We start from the raw sequence: 22938 nt of genomic DNA, 5'->3' as shown, positions 1-22938 counted from the left end.
GTGTGCGTGCCTGCGTTTGTGTGTGTGTGTCTTCCCTGACCGAGTCCTTTTTCTATCCCCAGATCACCGGCAGTCATGACATGGAGGCCGTGACCTTTAAGAAGCTAGTGAAAGGCCACGCCTACTCATTGACAGGGGTCGACGAGGTGAGCCAATGTTTGATTGACACTAAGACGGTAATCCCAGTTTGTTTTAGTGGGGTCCTAAACAGAGAGAACAATAATTACATCCGATTGGACAGAAAAGACAGCATTGAAACCAATGTGTTTCTCTTTGCATCAGTTTGATTGACTCAAGGCTGGTGATTTGCCCAGCTACTAAACGTCTGTGTAATGCAGTATCCCTCTCCATCAGGTGGTGTACAGGGGAAATAAGACCAAACTGGTCCGTATTCGCAACCCCTGGGGAGAAATAGAGTGGACTGGGGCCTGGAGTGACAAGTACGAGACAGAAGCTTCACTTTACACCTCTCATATTACATATCATGTGTCATATACCGTGTATTCAGATCCCTTGACTTGTTTCACGTTTTGGTACATTACTAAAATGGATTAAATATCATATAACTAGTGAGTTTACAACTGTCATATCATATAACTAGTGAGTTTATAACTCATATCATATAACTAGTTTATAGCTGTCATATCATATAGCATATCTAGTGAGTTTATAGCTGTCATATCATATAGCATATCTAGTGAGTTTATAGCTGTCATATCATATAGCATATAACTAGTGAGTTTATAGCTGTCATATCATATATCATATAACTAGTGAGTTTATAGCTGTCATATCATATATCATATAACTAGTGAGTTTATAGCTGTCATATCATATATCATATAACTAGTGAGTTTATAGTTGTCATATCATATATCATATAACTAGTGAGTTTATAGCTGTCATATCATATATCATATAACTAGTGAGTTTATAGTTGTCATATCATATATCATATAACTAGTGAGTTTATAGTTGTCATATCATATATCTAGTGAGTTTATAGCTGTCATATCATATAACTAGTGTGTTTATAGTTGTCATATCATATAACTAGTGAGTTTATAACTGTCATATCATATATCATATTACTAGTGAGTTTATAGTTGTCATATCATATATCATATAACTAGTGAGTTTATAGTTGTCATATCATATATGATAAAACTAGTGAGTTTATAGTTGTCATATCATATATCTAGTGAGTTTATAGCTGTCATATCATATATCATATAACTAGTGAGTTTATAGTTGTCATATCATATATCTAGTGAGTTTATAGTTGTCATATCATATAACTAGTGTGTTTATAGTTGTCATATCATATAACTAGTGAGTTTATAGTTGTCATATCATATAACTAGTGTGTTTATAGTTGTCATATCATATAACTAGTGTGTTTATAGTTGTCATATCATATAACTAGTGTGTTTATAGTTGTCATATCATATAACTAGTGTGTTTATAGTTGTCATATCATATAACTAGTGAGTTTATAGTTGTCATATCATATAACTAGTGTGTTTATAGTTGTCATATCATATAACTAGTGAGTTTATAGTTGTCATATCATATATCTAGTGAGTTTATAGTTGTCATATCATATAACTAGTGTGTTTATAGTTGTCATATCATATATCTAGTGAGTTTATAGTTGTCATATCATATATCATATAACTAGTGAGTTTATAGTTGTCATATCATATATGATAAAACTAGTGAGTTTATAGTTGTCATATCATATAACTAGTGAGTTTATAGTTGTCATATCATATATCTAGTGAGTTTATAGTTGTCATATCATATAACTAGTGTGTTTATAGTTGTCATATCATATAACTAGTGAGTTTATAGTTGTCATATCATATAACTAGTGTGTTTATAGTTGTCATATCATATATCTAGTGAGTTTATAGTTGTCATATCATATAACTAGTGTGTTTATAGTTGTCATATCATATATCTAGTGAGTTTATAGTTGTCATATCATATAACTAGTGTGTTTATAGTTGTCATATCATATATCTAGTGAGTTTATAGTTGTCATATCATATAACTAGTGAGTTTATAGTTGTCATATCATATATCTAGTGAGTTTATAGTTGTCATATCATATATATCTACTGTGTTTATAGTTGTCATATCATATAACTAGTGAGTTTATAGTTGTCATATCAGTTTATATGATAAAACTAGTGAGTTTATAGTTGTCATATCATATATAACTAGTGAGTTTATAGTTGTCATATCATATAACTAGTGAGTTTATAGTTGTCATATCATATAACTAGTGTGTTTATAGTTGTCATATCATATAACTAGTGTGTTTATAGTTGTCATATCATATAACTAGTGAGTTTATAGTTGTCATATCATATAACTAGTGTGTTTATAGTTGTCATATCATATAACTAGTGTGTTTATAGTTGTCATATCATACTAGTGAGTTTATAGTTGTTTATAACTAGTTGTTATATCATATAACTAGTGAGTTTATAGTTGTCATATCATATAACTAGTGAGTTTATAGTTGTCATATCATATAACTAGTGTGTTTATAGTTGTCATATCATATAACTAGTGTGTTTATAGTTGTCATATCATATAACTAGTGTGTTTATAGTTGTCATATCATATAACTAGTGAGTTTATAGTTGTCATATCATATAACTAGTGTGTTTATAGTTGTCATATCATATAACTAGTGTGTTTATAGTTGTCATATCATATAACTAGTGAGTTTATAGTTGTCATATCATATAACTAGTGAGTTTATAGTTGTCATATCATATAACTAGTGTGTTTATAGTTGTCATATCATATAACTAGTGAGTTTATAGTTGTCATATCATATATGATAAAACTAGTGAGTTTATAGTTGTCATATCATATAACTAGTGAGTTTATAGTTGTCATATCATATAACTAGTGAGTTTATAGTTGTCATATCATATAACTAGTGAGTTTATAGTTGTCATATCATATATGATAAAACTAGTGAGTTTATAGTTGTCATATCATATATCTAGTGAGTTTATAGTTGTCATATCATATAACTAGTGTGTTTATAGTTGTCATATCATATAACTAGTGAGTTTATAGTTGTCATATCATATATCATATAACTAGTGAGTTTATAGTTGTCATATCATATATCTAGTGAGTTTATAGTTGTCATATCATATATGATAAAACTAGTGAGTTTATAGTTGTCATATCATATAACTAGTGTGTTTATAGTTGTCATATCATATAACTAGTGAGTTTATAGTTGTCATATCATATAACTAGTGAGTTTATAGTTGTCATATCATATATGATAAAACTAGTGAGTTTATAGTTGTCATATCATATATCTAGTGAGTTTATAGTTGTCATATCATATAACTAGTGAGTTTATAGTTGTCATATCATATAACTAGTGAGTTTATAGTTGTCATATCATATAACTAGTGAGTTTATAGTTGTCATATCATATATCATATAACTAGTGAGTTTATAGTTGTCATATCATATATCATATAACTAGTGAGTTTATAGTTGTCATATCATATATCTAGTGAGTTTATAGTTGTCATATCATATAACTAGTGAGTTTATAGTTGTCATATCATATATCATATTACTAGTGAGTTTATAGCTGTCATATCATATATCATATTACTAGTGAGTTTATAGCTGTTATATCATATAGCATATCTAGTGAGTTTATAGCTGTCATATCATATAGCATATCTAGTGAGTTTATAGCTGTCATATCATATATCATATAACTAGTGAGTTTATAGCTGTCATATCATATCTAGTGAGTTTATAGCTGTCATATCATATAGCATATCTAGTGAGTTTATAGCTGTCATATCATATAGCATATCTAGTGAGTTTATAGCTGTCATATCATATATCATATTACCAGTGAGTTTCTAGCTGTCATATCATATCTAGTGAGTTTATAGCTGTCATATCATATAGCATATCTAGTGAGTTTATAGCTGTCATATCATATAGCATATCTAGTGAGTTTATAGCTGTCATATCATATATCATATTACCAGTGAGTTTCTAGCTGTCATATCATATATCATATCTAGTGAGTTTATAGCTGTCATATCATATAGCATATCTAGTGAGTTTATAGCTGTCATATCATATATCATATCTAGTGAGTTTATAGCTGTCATATCATATAGCATATCTAGTGAGTTTATAGCTGTCATATCATATAGCATATCTAGTGAGTTTATAGCTGTCATATCATATATCATATCTAGTGAGTTTATAGTTGTCATATCATATAGCATATCTAGTGAGTTTATAGCTGTCATATCATATAGCATATCTAGTGAGTTTATAGCTGTCATATCATATATCATATCTAGTGAGTTTATAGCTGTCATATCATATATCATATCTAGTGAGTTTATAGCTGTCATATCATATAGCATATCTAGTGAGTTTATAGTTGTCATATCATATATCATATCTAGTGAGTTTATAGCTGTCATATCATATATCATATCTAGTGAGTTTATAGCTGTCATATCATATAGCATATCTAGTGAGTTTATAGCTGTCATATCATATATCATATCTAGTGAGTTTATAGCTGTCATATCATATATCATAGCTGTCATATCATATATCATATTACCAGTGAGTTTCTAGCTGTCATATCATATATCATATCTAGTGAGTTTATAGCTGTCATATCATATATCATATCTAGTGAGTTTATAGCTGTCATATCATATAGCATATCTAGTGAGTTTATAGCTGTCATATCATATAACTACTATTTGTTGTTGAAATACAGTCAGTGATGTGTTTTCATTGTGGATGTTTCAGCTCCAGAGAGTGGGAGGGTGTTGACCGCTCAGTCAGAGGGCGACTCCAGAACTGCAGTGAGGACGGAGAGTTCTGGTGAGTGTGTGTGTGTTTATGTGTATGTATTTGTGACACCAAGTCGGATGTCTTATTGGCCGATCGGTAGGATACTTGAGAGTATGTGTGCGCTAATGCATCGTATACCTGACCGACTCTTCATCTCCCTCCCTCCCTTCTATCAGGATGTCGTTCAGTGACTTCCTGCTTGAGTTCACTCGTCTGGAGATCTGCAACCTGACAGCAGACGCTCTGGAGGCCACCCAGCAGAAGAAGTGGAGCTCAGCCGTCTACCAGGGGGAGTGGAGGTCAGGCAGCACGGCTGGGGGCTGCAGGAACTTCCCTGGTGAGGAGGGAGGATGGAAAAAAAGAGGCAGGGAAGCAGGCAGAGAAGGAGGCAAGGAAGGAGGCAGAGGAGAGAGGGAAGTGGCCCAGGCAGGCTGTAGCAAAGAGAGAAGGATAAAGACAGTTACTCCTAGTCGCTGAGTAAAGGAGTTGTTTTTCTCCCATGGTTAAGATTACGATGTGGGAGGGTAGGCTGAAGCTAGATATGTACCTAAAAGCAACTTCTACTGGATGCGTGAGGATAAAGAAATGGTGTCTAATAAACAGTTGACTAAGATGTTTCCTTCTCTAGATTCTTCTAATAACTGTTTCTCCCACAATCCCTAGCCACATTCTGGATCAACCCGCAATTCAAGGTTGCGCTGCAGCACCCCGACATAGCCGGCCAATCAGATTGCAGCTTCCTGGTGGCGCTCATGCAGAAGGACCGGAGAAAGAAACGCAAGGAGGGCAAAGACATGGAGACCATCGGTTTCGCCATCTACGAGGCAAGAAACTGATCTTTGTATCTGGTTAAAAATGTTTCATTGAGTTTTAAAGTGTAAGCAAGGGAGTACGACAGTTTGTCAAGGAAACTGTTTTGAACGAGTAGAATTGACTGGATGTTTCTATCTAACTCCTATATTTTCTGTGTCTCTCTTCAGGTTCCTAATGAGGTATGTATATTCTGCTGGCCATTATTCTTTGACGTTAGGTTGTAAGTTAATCTTGTGATAAGCTCTAAGAGTCCAGAATAACTATGATCCTGTTGGTCCATTTGCTAGATATTTAGAGTGCTTTAAAACCTGTTGGACAGTGTGTCATAACTGAAGAAGTGGAATCCAGCCCAAAGGCCTATAATGGTCAGTGCACCCTGGTGGCATTGGGGGCATTCTCCTCATGCTGTGGCAACAATGTGGTCTTAATAAAGGGGAGATCTACAGTTGCTGCATCCATTTTTTGACTATTATGGTATGTAGGCATTATGGTATGTAGGCCGGCCTTGAAGAATAGAACTTAGAAATGACTCATGAGCTTAGTTCAACTGTCACCCCGTCAGAACCCAACATATCAGCTTGATTTACTTCAATGTTTGTGAACAAAGTCAATGTAAACAATCACCAAATAGCCTTTAAACATAGTTGAAACTATCATTTCTATATCATAGATGGTCTTTCCTTGCATCCATAGTCAAAAAATGTGAGTGTTTACATTTCTCCAGCACCGTCCCGCAGCGTTTTACTGAAACGGGGATGAGGAAAACGCTTTGTTATTGTTTCAACTGCTGATTGCCTCTTTAAGGTCAAAGCTCAGAGGTCAAGGGTTTAGATATTTTTTTATTTTTTATTTCACCTTTATTTAACCAGGTAGGCAAGTTGAGAACAAGTTCTCATTTACAATTGCGACCTGGCCAAGATAAAGCAAAGCAGTTCGACAGATACAACGACACAGAGTTACACATGGAGTAAAACAAACATACAGTCAATAATACAGTATAAACAAGTCTATATACAATGTGAGAAAATTAGGTGAGAAGGGAGGTAAAGGCAAAAAAGGCCATGGTGGCAAAGTAAATACAAAATAGCAAGTAAAACACTGGAATGGTAGTTTTGCAATGGAAGAATGTGCAAAGTAGAAATAAAAATAATGAGGTGCAAAGGAGCAAAATAAATAAATTAATTAAAAACAGTTGGGAAAGAGGTAGTTGTTTGGGCTAAATTATAGGTGGGCTATGTACAGGTGCAGTAATCTGTGAGCTGCTCTGACAGTTGGTGCTTAAAGCTAGTGAGGGAGATAAGTGTTTCCAGTTTCAGAGATTTTTGTAGTTCGTTCCAGTCATTGGCAGCAGAGAACTGGAAGGAGAGGCGGCCAAAGAAAGATTTGGTTTTGGGGGTGACTAGAGAGATATACCTGCTGGAGCGTGTGCTACAGGTGGGAGATGCTATGGTGACCAGCGAGCTGAGATAAGGGGGGACTTTACCTAGCAGGGTCTTGTAGATGACATGGAGCCAGTGGGTTTGGCGACGAGTATGAAGCGAGGGCCAGCCAACGAGAGCGTACAGGTCTCAATGGTGGGTAGTATATGGGGCTTTGGTGACAAAACGGATTGCACTGTGATAGACTGCATCCAATTTGTTGAGTAGGGTATTGGAGGCTATTTTGTAAATGACATCGCCAAAGTCGAGGATTGGTAGGATGGTCAGTTTTACAAGGGTGTGTTTGGCAGCATGAGTGAAGGATGCTTTGTTGCGAAATAGGAAGCCAATTCTAGATTTAACTTTGGATTGGAGATGTTTGATATGGGTCTGGATGGAGAGTTTACAGTCTAACCAGACACCTAAGTATTTGTAGTTGTCCACGTATTCTAAGTCAGAGCCGTCCAGAGTAGTGATGTTGGACAGGCGGGTAGGTGCAGGTAGCGATCGGTTGAAGAGCATGCATTTAGTTTTACTTGTATTTAAGAGCAATTGGAGGCCACGGAAGGAGAGTTGTATGGCATTGAAGCTTGCCTGGAGGGTTGTTAACACAGTGTCCAAAGAAGGGCCGGAAGTATACAGAATGGTGTCGTCTGCGTAGAGGTGGATCAGGGACTCACCAGCAGCAAGAGCGACCTCATTGATGTATACAGAGAAGAGAGTCGGTCCAAGAATTGAACCCTGTGGCACCCCCATAGAGACTGCCAGAGGTCCGGACAGCAGACCCTCCGATTTGACACACTGAACTCTATCAGAGAAGTAGTTGGTGAACCAGGCGAGGCAATCATTTGAGAAACCAAGGCTGTAGAGTCTGCCGATGAGGATGTGGTGGTTGACAGAGTCGAAAGCCTTGGCCAGATCAATGAATACGGCTGCACAGTAATGTTTCTTATCGATGGCGGTTAAGATATCGTTTAGGACCTTGAGCGTGGCTGAGGTGCACCCATGACCAGCTCTGAAACCAGATTGCATAGCAGAGAAGGTATGGTGAGATTCAAAATGGTCGGTAAATCTGTTTGTTGACTTGGCTTTTGAAGACCTTAGAAAGGCATGGTAGGATAGATATAGGTCTGTAGCAGTTTGGGTCAAGAGTGTCCCCCCCTTTGAAGAGGAGGATGACCACAGCTGCTTTCCAATCTTTGGGAATCTCAGACGACACGAAAGAGAGGTTGAACAGGCTAGTAATAGGGGTGGCAACAATTTCGGCAGATAATTTTAGAAAGAAAGGGTCCAGATTGTCTAGCCCGGCTGATTTGTAAGGGTCCAGATTTTTCAGCTCTTTCAGAACATCACCTGAATGGATTTGGGAGAAGGAGAAATGGGGAAGGCTTGGGCGAGTTGCTGTTGGGGGTGCAGTGCTGTTGACCGGGGTAGGAGTAGCCAGGTGGAAAGCATGGCCAGCCGTAGAAAAATGCTTATTGAAATTCTCAATTATGGTGGATTTATCAGTGGTGACAGTGTTTCCTATCTTCAGTGCAGTGGGCAGCTGGGAGGAGGTGTTCTTATTCTCCATGGACTTTACAGTGTATTTACTTCCCTCGCAGTTGGGGTTAGGTTCACCTAGAAGGGGGTGCAATGAACTCAACTTCTCTGAAGTGAACTAACTTGCCCACAGTGCTTTCTTCTCAGTATGTGGGCAGATCAGGGGTTAGAGGTCAAGGGTTAGAGTTCACTCACAGAGCTTTCCCTCCTCTCCATCCTCTTAGTACATGGGTTAGGTTCACCTAGTTTAACTAACTCACTCATACTGCTTTCCCCTGCCCTTAGTATGTGGGCAGATCAGGGGTTAGGGGTTAGAGGTTAGAGGTCAGGGGTTAGTGAGTTCACCTCCCTCACAGCATTTTCCCACTACTCTCTCTGTCCTCTTAGTACATGGGTAAATCAGGTGTCCACCTGAAGAGAGACTTCTTCCTGACGCACGGTTCCAGCGCCCGCTCTGAGCTCTTCATCAACCTGAGAGAGGTGAGCTCTCGCTTCCAGCTGCCTGCCGGGGAGTACATCATTGTCCCCTCCACCTTTGAACCCAAGAAGGAGGGAGACTTCGTCCTCAGAGTCTTCTCTGAGAAACCTGCCAACTATGAGTGAGTGATGGAGAAGTGAGAGGTGGACAGGAAATATGATAGGTTGATATGGAGATTGTGGATGGTATAAGGTGATGCATTTGATTGAAGGATATTGATACTTGTGTTATTTTCTGTCTGTTAGGGAGCTGGATGATGATGTCACAGCTGAACTACCAGCAGAGGTGAGTGGAGGAGACATGAGTTGTGTCCCAAATGTCACCTCATTCGCTAAATAGTGTGGTGCTTTTTATCAGGGTATTGGTTGAAAGTAGTGCACTATATAGGTATTAGGGAGCCCATTTTTTATACACTGTTCCTAAACTAATCAAAGTGAAAAGTTCATTCCTCTGTGAGTTTACATTCCTCTGTGAGTTTACATTCCTCTGGGAGTTTACATTCCTCTGGGAGTTTACATTCTTCTGTGAGTTTACATTCCTCTGTGAGTTTACATTCCTCTGTGAGTTTACATTCCTCTGTGAGTTTACATTCCTCTGTGAGTTTACATTCCTCTGTGAGTTTACATTCCTCTGGGAGTTTACATTCCTCTGGGAGTTTACATTCTTCTGTGAGTTTACATTCCTCTGTGAGTTTACATTCCTCTGTGAGTTTACATTCCTCTGGGAGTTTACATTCCTCTGGGAGTTTACATTCCTCTGTGAGTTTACATTCCTCTGGGAGTTTACATTCCTCTGTGAGTTTACATTCCTCTGGGAGTTTACATTCCTCTGTGAGTTTACATTCCTCTGGGAGTTTACATTCCTCTGGGAGTCTACATTCCTCTGGGAGTTTACATTCTTCTGGGAGTTTACATTCCTCTGTGAGTTTACATTCCTCTGGGAGTTTACATTCCTCTGGGAGTTTACATTCCTCTGTCTCTGTTTCAGACCGAGCTGGACGAGAGCCAGATCGACGCTGGCTTCAAGAGTCTGTTTAGACAACTGGCTGGAGAGGTGAGGAGTCGTGTTGGGCAATGAGGGTAGAGCAGAGTGAAGGGTCTGACGTAGTCTTTTCTCATGGTCTCTCTGTTCGGCCTACAGGACATGGAGATCAGTGCCACAGAGCTGCAGACTATTTTGAACAGGATCATGACCAAGCGTGAGTCCACAGGAATAGAATAAGTACACAGTATTCTACTCTGTATCTGTATGTGTGACTAAAACCCAGCCACATGCCTTCAGCAGAGACCTAAACTGTCGGTTTTTCCTGTCAGAAACTTTACAGTGGAAATATGTAAATATTTGGATTTGGATATTACAGGTGCACTTCGAAAACGCAAAACGTGTTTTTCCACTTCTCTCGTTCTTTCTCCATCTTCCCCTATCTCTCTCTCTTCCTCTCTCTTTCTCTCTCTCTCTCTCGCTTCGATACAGACAAAGATCTGAAAACAGATGGATTTGGACCAGATTCCTGTCGGACGATGATCAACCTGATGGACGTATCCTTGGTGTATTGATGCATTTTTATAGTATTAGTCCTCTCTGTCTGTCTCTCTGCCTCTGCCTGTCTGATCTCTGTGTCTCTCTGTCTCTCTGTCTCTCTGCCTCTGCCTGTCTGATCTCTGTGTCTCTCTGTCTGTCTCTCTGCCTCTGCCTGTCTGATCTCTGTGTCTCTCTGTCTGTCTCTCTGCCTCTGCCTGTCTGATCTCTGTGTCTCTCTGTCTCTCTGTCTCTCTGTCTGTCTGTCTGTCTGTCTGTCTGTCTGTCTGTCTGTCTGTCTGTCTGTCTGTCTGTCTGTCTGTCTGTCTGTCTGTCTCTCTGCCTCTGCCTGTCTGATCTCTGTGTCTGTCTGTCTGTCTGTCTGTCTGTCTGTCTGTCTGTCTGTCTGTCTGTCTGTCTGTCTGTCTGTCTGTCTGTCTGTCTGTCTGTCTGTCTGCCTGCCTGCCTGCCTGCCTGCCTGCCTGCCTGCCTGCCTGCCTGTCTGTCTGTCTGTCTGTCTGTCTGTCTGACTGACTGACTGACTGACTGACTGACTGACTGACTGACTGACTGTCTGGCTCTCTAAACAAGGTTCCTTGACCGTGTCCTTCAGACTGATGGTAGTGGTAAACTAGGATTGACAGAGTTCCATGTGCTGTGGGAGAAGATCAAACGATACCTGGTGAGATTAGCTTAAACATCTGTTCTGCTATTTACCTGAGTCATTCTGTGAAGCTGAGCCTTCTCTCTTCATGAGCTCCTTGTTGGTGTTCCTTGTCTAGTCTTGGTAGAGCCATTCCACTAGTTTCTTTATCTTTGTCTTCTTTCTCTCTCTTTCTCTCTCTCCAGACTATATTCCGTCAGTTTGACCTGGACAAGTCAGGCACCATGAGTTCCTATGAGATGAGGATGGCTCTGGAGGCAGCAGGTAAGTACAGCCCAGTCCCTCCTTTCCTTAAACCACGACCCACTTCCTTTGTAGTGAATCATCACTCTCTGTATTCAATCATACAAACCAGGACACCTGACTACACCGGTCACCTGACTACACCGGTCACCTGACTACACCGGTCACCTGACTACACCGGTCACCTGACTACACCGGACACCTGACTACACCGGACACCTGACTACACCGGTCACCTGACTACACCGGTCACCTGACTACACCGGTCACCTGACTACACCGGTCACCTGACTACACCGGTCACCTGACTACACCGGTCACCTGACTACACCGGACACCTGACTACACCGGTCACCTGACTACACCGGTCACCTGACTACACCGGACACCTGACTACACCGGTCACCTGACTACACCGGACACCTGACTACACCAGACACCTGACTACACCAGACACCTGACTACACTGGTCACCTGACTACACCGGACACCTGACTACACCGGTCACCTGACTACACCGGACACCTGACTACACCAGACACCTGACTACACCAGACACCTGACTACACTGGACACCTGACTACACCGGTCACCTGACTACACCGGACACCTGCAGTCTGACCCACGGGATCTTTATGAAAGCATATCTAGCTTTGAAATGTTTCCCGCCTTTGGTCTGTGTGTTATTTCCCCAGGGTTCAAGCTGACAAACCACCTGTTCCAGCTGATCATATTGCGGTACACTGAGGCCGACCTGGCAGTTGACTTTGACAACTTTGTTACCTGCCTGGTTCGGCTGGAGACCATGTTCAGTGAGTCATTTTGTCATATTTCCATACCTTTTTCCCCATTAAGTCCTTGTATTAATAAACTCACTTCAAATTGGCCATCAAACAATACTTGTCATAGTCTTTATTGTTGAGAAAAATAATATGTATTTGCATGATTATATGACGTACTGTACATTTATGAGCGCTTGAAAACAGGATATCAATTTCTTACAATTCTCTCTCCACTACTTTACAGAGACCTTCAAGACGTTGGACACAGATGCTGATGGAGTCATACAACTCAACTTCTTCCAGGTCTGAAGATCTCACATTTCTATCAATCTCCTCTGTTTACCAGGTGTATACAGGAACCAGTGGAGGCTGCTATGGGGAGGACGGCCCATAGCAATGGCTTGAATGGAGTCAATGGAATGGTATTAACCAATGGAAACCACGTGTGAAACCATTCCATTGACTCCATTCCAGCCATTATTATGAGCCGTCCTCCCCTCAGCAGCCTCCACTGACAGGAAAAGGGAGCGATGTGTTTTTCTATCCCCTCTGTAGAGTGGAGGGAAAGTTGGGATTTATTTTTGCAGTGGTCAGATTGTTTACCTCCTTTCCTTCTCCACCTTCTCTCTGCAGTGGATCAGCCTGACCATGTTTACCTCCTTTCCTTCTCTACCTTCTCTCTGCAGTGGATCAGCCTGACCATGTTTACCTCCTTTCCTTCTCCACCTTCTCTCTGCAGTGGATCAGCCTGACCATGTTTACCTCCTTTCCTTCTCAACCTTCTCTCTGCAGTGGATCAGCCTGACCATGTTTACCTCCTTTCCTTCTCTACCTTCTCTCTGCAGTGGATCAGCCTGACCATGTTTACCTCCTTTCCTTCTCCACCTTCTCTCTGCAGTGGATCAGCCTGACCATGTTTACATCCTTTCCTTCTCAACCTTCTCTCTGCAGTGGATCAGCCTGACCATGTTTACCTCCTTTCCTTCTCCACCTTCTCTCTGCAGTGGATCAGCCTGACCATGTTTACATCCTTTCCTTCTCAACCTTCTCTCTGCAGTGGATCAGCCTGACCATGTTTACCTCCTTTCCTTCTCCACCTTCTCTCTGCAGTGGATCAGCCTGACCATGTTTACCTCCTTTCCTTCTCTACCTTCTCTCTGCAGTGGATCAGCCTGACCATGTTTATGTTTACCTTCTCTCTGCAGTGGATCAGCCTGACCATGTTTACCTCCTTTCCTTCTCCACCTTCTCTCTGCAGTGGATCAGCCTGACCATGTTTACATCCTTTCCTTCTCAACCTTCTCTCTGCAGTGGATCAGCCTGACCATGTTTACCTCCTTTCCTTCTCCACCTTCTCTCTGCAGTGGATCAGCCTGACCATGTTTACCTCCTTTCCTTCTCTACCTTCTCTCTGCAGTGGATCAGCCTGACCATGTTTACCTCCTTTCCTTCTCCACCTTCTCTCTGCAGTGGATCAGCCTGACCATGTTTACATCCTTTCCTTCTCAACCTTCTCTCTGCAGTGGATCAGCCTGACCATGTTTACCTCCTTTCCTTCTCTACCTTCTCTCTGCAGTGGATCTGCCGGACCATGTTTACCTCCTTTCCTTCTCCACCTTCTCTGCAGTGGATCAGCCTGACCATGTTTACCTCCATGTTTTCCTTCTCCACCTTCTCTCTGCAGTGGATCAGCCTGACCATGTTTACCTCCTTTCCTTCTCCACCTTCTCTCTGCAGTGGATCAGCCTGACCATGTTTACCTCCTTTCCTTCTCCACCTTCTCTCTGCAGTGGATCAGCCTGACCATGTTTACCTCCTTTCCTTCTCAACCTTCTCTCTGCAGTGGATCAGCCTGACCATGTTTACCTCCTTTCCTTCTCAACCTTCTCTCTGCAGTGGATCAGCCTGACCATGTTTACCTCCTTTCCTTCTCAACCTTCTCTCTGCAGTGGATCAGCCTGACCATGTTTACCTCCTTTCCTTCTCTACCTTCTCTCTGCAGTGGATCAGCCTGACCATGTTTACCTCCTTTCCTTCTCCACCTTCTCTCTGCAGTGGATCAGCCTGACCATGTTTGCCTAGAGATGGACTCTGATGTTACGGCACCAGGCTGCACTCATGTCCTTTCAGAAGTGCCTTTCCCTGGACCCTCCTCTCCACGCTGCAGAGGTCCATGGATTTTAAAAACTCTTGGAATGTTTACAACATTTAGTATTGCGGGTCATCGTGTGCTAAAGCTTTGCCTGTTACCTTAGAAACAGAGGGGGCTGCAACATAAAAGTTGGTGGGAGATTTTTATACTGAATTTATACTGGATAGGAAGGAAACTGCCTAAACTTTTTGTTTACATCTTATGCCAAATTTTATTGATGCCTTGTGTCATATTTTCAACATGGGGCTTCCTTTCAGGAGCCAGTGTGTCAGTAATAGGTGAAGGGTGTGGTGTTAGTATGGAGCTTGCTGGGTCAAATGATTTCCTCTGCAGAGAAGAGGGCAAAGCACTGTTTTTCGGAAGTACTTGATCATCCTTAAGAGAATCGAATCACCCGCATGACAGTTCTATCATAGTCGGATATATCAATACTTTTCAATGGAGAAACAAACAATATCATTGTAATGCTGCATACTCACTTTTATATCCTCTTTTGGGGGGGGCATAGAGACTTCAAGGATATGCCTTTATTTTATCTCATTTTTCAGTGTTCAAGGGAAACAAATCATTTGATTGTTATTTTTGTATTTGAGATGTTGGTTAAGGGATGACTGATTTGATTGGAATAGCAGGCCTGAAGCTGATGCATGTGATGTCAGATGTATTGATGTAGGGGAGCTATATAACCTCTATGAAGGTAGAGAATGCACGTATCTTGGCGGAATGAGAAATAAACAAACCTTTGAAAGTGTAGATTGAGACATTTTCCCATCTTGCCAAATAGACTGATATTGAAGAGAGCAGATGCAGTATGACACTCATATTACCATTACACTATAGCTGACATTTCCTGTGTAGATGAATGCCAAAATGTCTTAAATGCATGATGCAATCACACGACTGTTGTTTACCATGTACACTCTGGACTTGTTATGCCATCTATCATGGAATGATCTAACTTCTCTATCTATCTTTTCAAAACTTCAATAAAAAAACTTTCTGTACACAATGATATTAATGTGGATATGTCATAATTGGGCTTTTGAGAGAGGCTAAAAACCTGTTCTAAAATGAATGTCAGACTCATGGAATGAGTCCCATTGTTAACATTAACCAGTGAATAATTCTCAAGTTGCTTCCTCAATCTTTTCTGGACAACATTTTACACAGGAGTGTCATCGACCAATAAATTGGCCAATTGCCCCCAATTAAAACAGAAGACTTGATCACATGAATAAAAAAAACTTTAGTAGCCACATTCATATTTTAAAAAAGGACAAGAGCAGAAATAAATACCGTACGATGGTAAATGTACATCTATAGACAGGATACACACATTAAGACATGTACAGTAGATTCATCGCATTCTCACTAATACATTAAATATAGACAGGATACACACAGTAAGACACGTACAGCAGATTCATCGCATTCTCACTGTTACGTTAAATATAGACAGGAGACACACAGTAAGACATGTACAGTAGATTCATCGCGTTCTCACTGTTACGTTAAATATAGACAGGATACACACAGTAAGACATGTACAGTAGATTCATCGCATTCTCACTAATACGTTAAATATAGACAGGAGACACACAGTAAGACATGTACAGCAGATTCATCGAGTTCTCACTGTTAAGTTAAATCGAGACATTAACATCTGCAGATCAATATTAAATTAACACCATCTTCTAATAGACAATAATAATAGCAACAATAACAACTCAAATAGAATCCGCCCATAGAGCTGCTCACGGCAGGAATGTACACTCGCTTTAAAAAATAGGAAGAATGTTTTAAAAAGTGAGAGGGACTCAACAACTGAGGGTGAGGCGTCAGCCAGTAAGTGGCTGTTTCACACAGCTCTCAGATCAGGCAATTTAAAGTCAAACGCAGGTCATTGGGTTTCATAGCTTCAAGGCAGTCGGTTTCTACTGATTCAGGGCCAGTTTCACAATATAAATATAATTCCTAGAAGGGAAATAGCCCTTCAGATCACGGCAATTTGACTGCACCCTTCATTGGTACACTCAAAATGGCCGCCAGCCAACCCATCAGCTCCCCACTGTAGGAAATCTATTTCTATAAGATTGGTGGTTGGTTCCATTCGTTCATTTAGGCGTTGGTGTTGTTGTACTCCATGCGAGTGACCATGGTAGAGACCAGTTTCTGCAGCTGGATGGAGCGGTGCTGGCCTGTCTCCAGGACTTCCTTGTGGTTGGCCTTCTCCTCACTGTCGTAGTCCATCACAGCCTTGTTGGTGATCAGGGACAGGGCGAATACTCGCATGCCGCAGTGACGCGCTACAATCACCTCATGAACTGTACTCATGCCTGAGGGAGAGAGAGAGAGAAAGAGCTGCATCAATTATATTTTTACTCAATATAAGGGAACAATTTGAGTTCAATATTTCCAATGCATTGTGAAGGTGTTGATTAAACTATTGCAGGGAGGCAGGGAGAGATGAGACGTACCGACAGCATCAGCTCCCAGTTTGTGCAGCATGCGACACTCCGCAATGGTCTCGAACGAGGGCCCGCCCAGGACACAGTACACACCTTCACGCAGGAAGTCACCGTAGCCCAGCTCCTGTCCCACATCCACAGCCAGCTGCTGCAGCTCTCTGTCGTACGCATCAGACATACAGGGGAACCGCACGCCGAACCTAGGAGAGAGAGAGGGAAGGTTACACCTCAATGCCACAACTATTGCACGTGCAAACAAGTTCAACAAAATTCTCTGTCACACACAACACACAAGCTTGCCAAGCCTACCTGTCATCGTTAGGTCCAGACAGTGGGTTGTTGCCAGCGAACCCAGGCATGTTGATGTGGTCTTTCATGATCATGATGTCTCCCACCTTGAAGTCCTGGTTGAGACCGCCAGCAGCGTTGGTCAGGATTACTGTCTCAACACCCAGCAAGCTGAAGATCCGCATGGGCAGGGTGATCTAGAACACAAACGCATGGTCAATTCATCACAAACGGTGGAACCCATCACAATGTACAGCTAATACATGAATACTCTATTGCAGGATTCCTGATTTTATATGTCTTCTCAAAACTTCTAGAACTAACATTGAATCATTTTTTGCAGTAAAACAATTCATACATGACACACAGGAGCGTAAAAAACACAACGTGGTCATATGTGACCTGTATTCAACTGGGCAAATTGCCCCTGATAAAGGAAAAATAAAGAAGATATCTTCTCTACATATCATGTGAAGTAATCGAAAGAGCAGCGGATGTCTGCCTGCCACAGTCACTAGGTAGTAAACAGACAGGATAGTACCTTCTGGATGGCGTATCCCTCGTAGAGGTGGAAGCGACCCTGCATACACACACATGGCCTTCCCTTCAGCATCCCGAACACCAGGCGACCAGCATGTCCATCCACTGTAACACACAACCACCAGTTAGAATGCACCGACGACACACGGCAACCAACCAGAAAACATCTTATGGAACCATGTGTTTTTCCATAGGCTATAACGTGAGTTTTTCCTGGTTAGACGACAGGACCAAGATAATCTTGGACATACACACATCTGCAATGCCGATTCACCACACAAGAACACAAGTTGACAGGCATAATATTACACCTGTGCTCTGGGGGAAGTTGGGGATGTCCTTGTAGTTGAAGGCCACCTGGTCTTTAAGCATGTCAGCCAGTCCTCCCATTCCTGAACCACACACAATGCCCACCAGGGGGCGAACAGAGGTCTGGGCCAACAGCCAGTCTGCTGTGCCCTTGCAGTCCTCATAGCTGATCCTGAAACACAGAGGGAGATATACTGTACGTTAGAATAAAATACCTACTTATACTATTACTTTCTAAAATAACAGATGTGATGGTCGATGCTATCAGACACACAGCTGATATGCCCTGGGGTGTGACAGAGTGTCTATGGGAAGTTGAAGTGTGTGTGTGCTGATCAAACAGATGTTTTCCATTGAAACACGTGCATGTGCACATACACACATTCATTCAGAGTCACGCTGCCTCAGCCTGACTCCTCTTATTTTTTTATTTAACTAGGCAAGTCAGTTAAGAACAAATTCTTATTTTGAATGACAGCCTAGGAACAGTGGGTTAACTGCCTGTTCAGTGGCAGAACGACAGATTTATACATGGTCAGCTCGGGGATTCAATCCTGCAACCTTTCAGTTACTGGCCTAAAGCTCTATCCACTAGGCTACCTGCCGCCCCTTTATGGGACTAAATAGTTCATTAACGCGATAATACATATATTTTTGGGTTGACCCAACCAAATACACATAGAAATGTGTGTTATAAATATGTCGTTCTCAATGAAATATGCATTATGTGCGCTATTGCTATGCTTTCTGATCTCAGGTTTCGTTTTCGCATCTTTTACTTTCGGTTTTATACATCTGCTTCAAAAAGCTGAAATAACAATATTTTTGGTTTTGGAAAATATATTTCACAGCAGTTTTTACGGTACAATGGTCCTCTACTCTACATTTGTTTGTTTGTCACATAAACAGAAATTGGGCAAATTTGAGAAACCAGGAAATGGCGAAGCAATTTCTGAATAACGCAAATGTTGAAATATGCCTCCAGGATAGGAAGTGTGAATTACATTTGATGAGGATTTATAAATATTTCGGTTCAGTATATAATACCGAAATGATTTAATCAAATATTATTTTAAAATATAATCAATGACTATTTAGATGACTATTTTTCTCAATGACTATTTTTCTCAATAATTTTGGTTTTTAAAAACAGCAGCACATCTGGTTATTCCTTTTCAGTAATGATGTAACCCGCGCGTACCTCGCTTCCCCTATCCCATTCAAGAACGCGACAGGACTCCCTAAAAACCCACTTCATTTCGTAGCCCATACAAAATCATGTCAGGTGTTGTTCCGAAAATCTCCCCCTTCGCGGTCTTCAATGCTGCGACTTGCTTGCTAGTTGAGATTTCTGCTTTTCACTCCGTTGTCAGTTTAGCCTACATTTCACTGATCTTAGAAGCAGAAAGCATGTTTTTTTGTCTGCAGTTTTCGGTTTGGCTATTTGTTTCACGTGTATGTTGCGGTTCTATCTTGTATGGCGCCCTCGGCGAACCCCCCCCCCCCCTGACTGCGCTTGTCCCATCTGCCGCCCATTGCGCATGTAACGTTAACGCTGAATCGCCAGAGCTACACGAACCCATTTCGGGGGTCTCATCTAAAAATAAACACTACTATATAGCCACGTGCACACTTGACCATATGCGATACTAGTTCCAACAGTAGCACCTCGTGTGAATAAAAGTAGCGGGTAAGTACTGGCAGGTAAAATACAACGATAGAATGATGCAATGTCCCCCTACGCACTTGCCCGCGGAACAAGACGTAAAGAGCGCGTCTAGAACATGAATGAAATAATAACCTAGGCTACTCACCCGGTACTTGACTCTGGAAACATTCTGAAAAGTAATGCGACTGGAATCCTCTCAAAAGCAGCGACGTATCAATTGGCTCAATGTAACAGCAGCAGATAGACTTGACTGGCGGCAAAACCTCAAGCGGATAAAAATCCTTAAAAAAACAAAAACTTCAAATAAATAAATTAAAGTGGTATTTTAAATAATGTTAGATGATCTAAATGGTCAAATCATTCATTTGAAAACCGTTGAGCTGTATAGTAGTCTTCTAGCTAACAGTTTTAAAGTAGATGCTCTTGTATCTGGTCAGCTTTGCAAATGCAACTGTGCAATTATAGCCGGAGCCGTTCTCTGTTACCCCTCCTCCTGGGTGACGCAAATACATCCGGACGTTTGGATTGGACCATACCGCACACGTTAAAACTACGCAATTCTGGACAGGAGGAATGACGGTTGTCTGATAGAAATATGTTCCATGTCTGTTTGAGTTCATTTATTCTCACCCAAACCCTGACACACCCCTTCAGAATGGTCGGCACGTCAGAATGTTCAAATAAATATTTGGAAACCAAGGGGTGTAGCTTAGGCTAATGCCTATAGGCTATGGAATGTTTCAAATGAGTAGTCTGCTGTTGATCATTCACAAAAGGGACAGTAACATTTTTTATCCTAACATCTTGTTTATTTTTCAGCCGTTTCATAGGTTTTTAGATATGATGATGGGGATTCCCATAAGGAAGGGTTAGTGCTATCCAGAATCCTTGGGACGTCCATAACCTAAACTCTAACCTTAACCCGGCTACTCTTATCCTAACCTTAACCCTTACCTTAACCACTTTACATTTCAACTTCAATGGGGTATTGAGGTTACAAGGATCCAGGAAAGCACAGACCCACAAGGAAGTGACTCAGCAGCCTGGACAGGAATCGTGCTTTGTTTTGAATATCATGACTCACATGTGACTCCATTTACTTGTCTCATCACACCCCACCAATTATTATTGCATTATTTGGGTTAGGCACCGATTGGCTCAAAGAAAACATGAGCAAAAATGTTGCAACCCTGAACTTTACTAAAATTGTGTTTGACCGGATACAATGCTATTTCACAGCAAACAAACTGACAACACACTTTCAGCAAGCACAGCACGTTTAATGGGACAGCCCCCACAATCATTTTATCATCAATTTCTCTCAGCCAATCACCAGCCATTTGTGTGACTTAAGTGCAGCTTTTGACATTATCGATCATAGTCTGCAGCTGGAAAAACGTATGTGCTATGGCTTTGCACCCCCTGTTATAATGTGGATAAAGAGCTACTTGTCTAACAGAACACAGAGGGTGTTCTATAATGGAAACCTCTCAAACATAATACAGGTAGAAGCAGAAATTCCCCAGGGTAGCTGATTAGGACCGTTGCTTTTTTCAATCTTTACTAACGACATGCCACTGGCTTTGAGTAAAGTCTATGTTTCTATGTATGAGGAGGACTCAACACTGTACACGTCAGCTACTACAGCGACTGAAATGACTGCAACACTCAACAACGAGTTGCAGTTAGTTTCAGAGTGGGTGGCAAGGAAAAAGTTAGTACTACATATTTCCAAAACTAAAAGCATTATATTTGGGACAAATCATTCACTAATCCCTAAACCTCAAATACATCTCATGATGAATAATGTGGATATTGAGCAAGTTGAGATGACTAAACTGCTTGGAGTAATTCTGGACTGTAAACTGTCATGGTCAAAACATATTGATACAACAGTAGCTAAAATGGGGAGAAGTCTGTCCACAATAAAGCGCTGCTCTGCCTTCTTAACAACACTATCAACAAGGCAGGTCCTACAGGCCCTGGTTGAGTCACACCTGGACCTGGACACACACACACACACACACACACACACACATGATAACATACGCACAATACACATGCATACACACACACATGATAACATACGCACAATACACATGCATACACACACACACACACACACACACACACACACACACACACACACACACACACACACACACACACACACACACACACACACACACACACACACACACACACACACACACACACACACACACACACACACACACACACACATACACATGGATTTCTGCATTGTCGATATGTGGTAGTGTTGTGTGGGCCTGAGGACACACACTTAGTGTGTTGTGACTTCTGTAATGATTGTATTGTTATGTTTTTTTAAATTGTATAAACTGCCTTAATTTTGCAGACCCCAGGAAGAGTAGCTGCTGCCTTGGCAACAGCTAATGGGGATCCATAATAAATAGAATAAATACAAATACAATACCAGAAATGAGCAAAGGCAGAGAGAAGTAGCTCAACACTCTTTAAATCTTAGGATCTACAAGTACTTCCAAATATAGGAAATCAACTCGAAAACATGTGAAATGATCCGTGTGATGCCACTTCCCTCTTTCCCCTGTTTGTAGTGTAGGCTACCACCTTGTACATACAGTAATATAAGGCAATATAAAGTGTTACTTGACACACTGTAATTGTAAGATAAGCACTCTTGGTGAGAGAGTGTGTCATATAGTAAGATTCTAACTTCCCTTCTAGGCCTATAGACTATAAACCCACTTTACACCCTTTGATATGGATCTGGGTTATCACTCGACGGGTAGGAAGGTTATCTTGTGAGTTACAAATTAAACATTCCTCCTGGTGTTTATTTAAATCGTATGACACAACTGTTCCTGGCTCCACTGTAGTCAACATGAAGGAGGACAATGACCTACTAGGTGATACAACACCGTCAGTAATGCTCAGTGCCAGGTTACAGATAGACTGTTAAAGTTCAATAGGTCATGAGATTCTCTTTATTCTTGACTATTATTATAACTATTACTGTTGTATTACTGGTGTATTATCACATTTACTTGATCATTATACATGTACACTAATTGGCACAAAGTCTTCAACCAAGCCTCTCAAACTAAAGCCTATCTTTAAACCAACACTGTTACACAAAGCCTACCTACCTAGGCCTCAAT

General features: G+C 41.0%; 2 protein-coding genes and 2 long non-coding RNA genes across 31 annotated transcripts in view; 1 reads left to right on the top strand and 3 right to left on the bottom strand.

Annotated features, from left to right (window-relative positions):
* LOC118379536 (calpain-1 catalytic subunit-like) overlaps positions 1-15512 on the top strand; it is a 39775-nt gene extending 24263 nt beyond the window's left edge. Inside the window, exons 7-22 of the mRNA XM_052497436.1 lie at positions 63-146; positions 355-440; positions 4846-4920; positions 5067-5227; positions 5554-5714; positions 5871-5882; positions 9051-9262; positions 9387-9426; positions 10129-10194; positions 10282-10339; positions 10615-10679; positions 11273-11341; positions 11509-11587; positions 12262-12378; positions 12593-12651; positions 14404-15512. Coding sequence (XP_052353396.1) covers positions 63-146; positions 355-440; positions 4846-4920; positions 5067-5227; positions 5554-5714; positions 5871-5882; positions 9051-9262; positions 9387-9426; positions 10129-10194; positions 10282-10339; positions 10615-10679; positions 11273-11341; positions 11509-11587; positions 12262-12378; positions 12593-12651; positions 14404-14430 — 1371 coding nt within the window. The 3' untranslated portion in view covers positions 14431-15512. The remainder of the gene's footprint in view (positions 1-62; positions 147-354; positions 441-4845; positions 4921-5066; positions 5228-5553; positions 5715-5870; positions 5883-9050; positions 9263-9386; positions 9427-10128; positions 10195-10281; positions 10340-10614; positions 10680-11272; positions 11342-11508; positions 11588-12261; positions 12379-12592; positions 12652-14403) is intronic.
* On the bottom strand, positions 11594-12291 carry LOC127916119 (uncharacterized). 10 transcript variants are annotated; one of them, XR_008093454.1, is made up of 4 exons: positions 12143-12291; positions 12058-12091; positions 11820-12023; positions 11594-11768 (listed from the first exon to the last, which is right to left on the bottom strand). It is a non-coding gene; the product is annotated as an uncharacterized LOC127916119 (long non-coding RNA). The 10 variants fall into 10 exon arrangements; XR_008093445.1 differs by having other exon boundaries at positions 11837-12023; XR_008093450.1 differs by having other exon boundaries at positions 11854-12023.
* LOC127916117 (uncharacterized) lies at positions 12658-14435 on the bottom strand. 19 transcript variants are annotated; one of them, XR_008093429.1, is made up of 7 exons: positions 14321-14417; positions 14056-14161; positions 13736-13894; positions 13541-13682; positions 13393-13498; positions 13164-13339; positions 12658-13057 (listed from the first exon to the last, which is right to left on the bottom strand). It is a non-coding gene; the product is annotated as an uncharacterized LOC127916117 (long non-coding RNA). The 19 variants fall into 19 exon arrangements; XR_008093439.1 differs by having other exon boundaries at positions 13736-13911; positions 14020-14108; XR_008093440.1 differs by having other exon boundaries at positions 13736-13911; positions 14020-14161; positions 14321-14407.
* Positions 15513-15726: 214 nt separating the features above from the next.
* Positions 15727-20223, bottom strand: LOC118379534 (purine nucleoside phosphorylase-like). The gene is made up of 6 exons (XM_035766556.2): positions 19920-20223; positions 18108-18277; positions 17798-17901; positions 17278-17453; positions 16978-17168; positions 15727-16836 (listed from the first exon to the last, which is right to left on the bottom strand). The coding sequence occupies exons 1-6, from the start codon at positions 19940-19942 to the stop codon at positions 16619-16621; spliced, it is 882 nt and encodes a 293-aa protein (XP_035622449.1). The 5' UTR covers positions 19943-20223; the 3' UTR covers positions 15727-16618.
* Between the last annotated feature and the right edge of the window lie 2715 nt (positions 20224-22938).

This window comes from Oncorhynchus keta, chromosome 35, assembly GCF_023373465.1.
Source record: "Oncorhynchus keta strain PuntledgeMale-10-30-2019 chromosome 35, Oket_V2, whole genome shotgun sequence".
Lineage (NCBI taxonomy): Eukaryota > Metazoa > Chordata > Actinopteri > Salmoniformes > Salmonidae > Oncorhynchus > Oncorhynchus keta.
The sequence above is the reverse complement of the archived record's forward strand: the minus strand, read 5'-3'. Positions and strand labels throughout refer to the sequence as shown.

Coding starts and splice junctions, on each gene's coding strand:
- LOC118379534 (XM_035766556.2), bottom strand. CDS start 19,942: ATGTTTCCAGAGTCAAGTACCGG. Junction 18,278..19,919: donor TTTCCAGAGTCAAGTACCGG/GTGAGTAGCCTA, acceptor TCTGTGTTTCAG/GATCAGCTATGAGGACTGCA. Junction 17,902..18,107: donor CAACTTCCCCCAGAGCACAG/GTGTAATATTAT, acceptor TGTGTGTTACAG/TGGATGGACATGCTGGTCGC.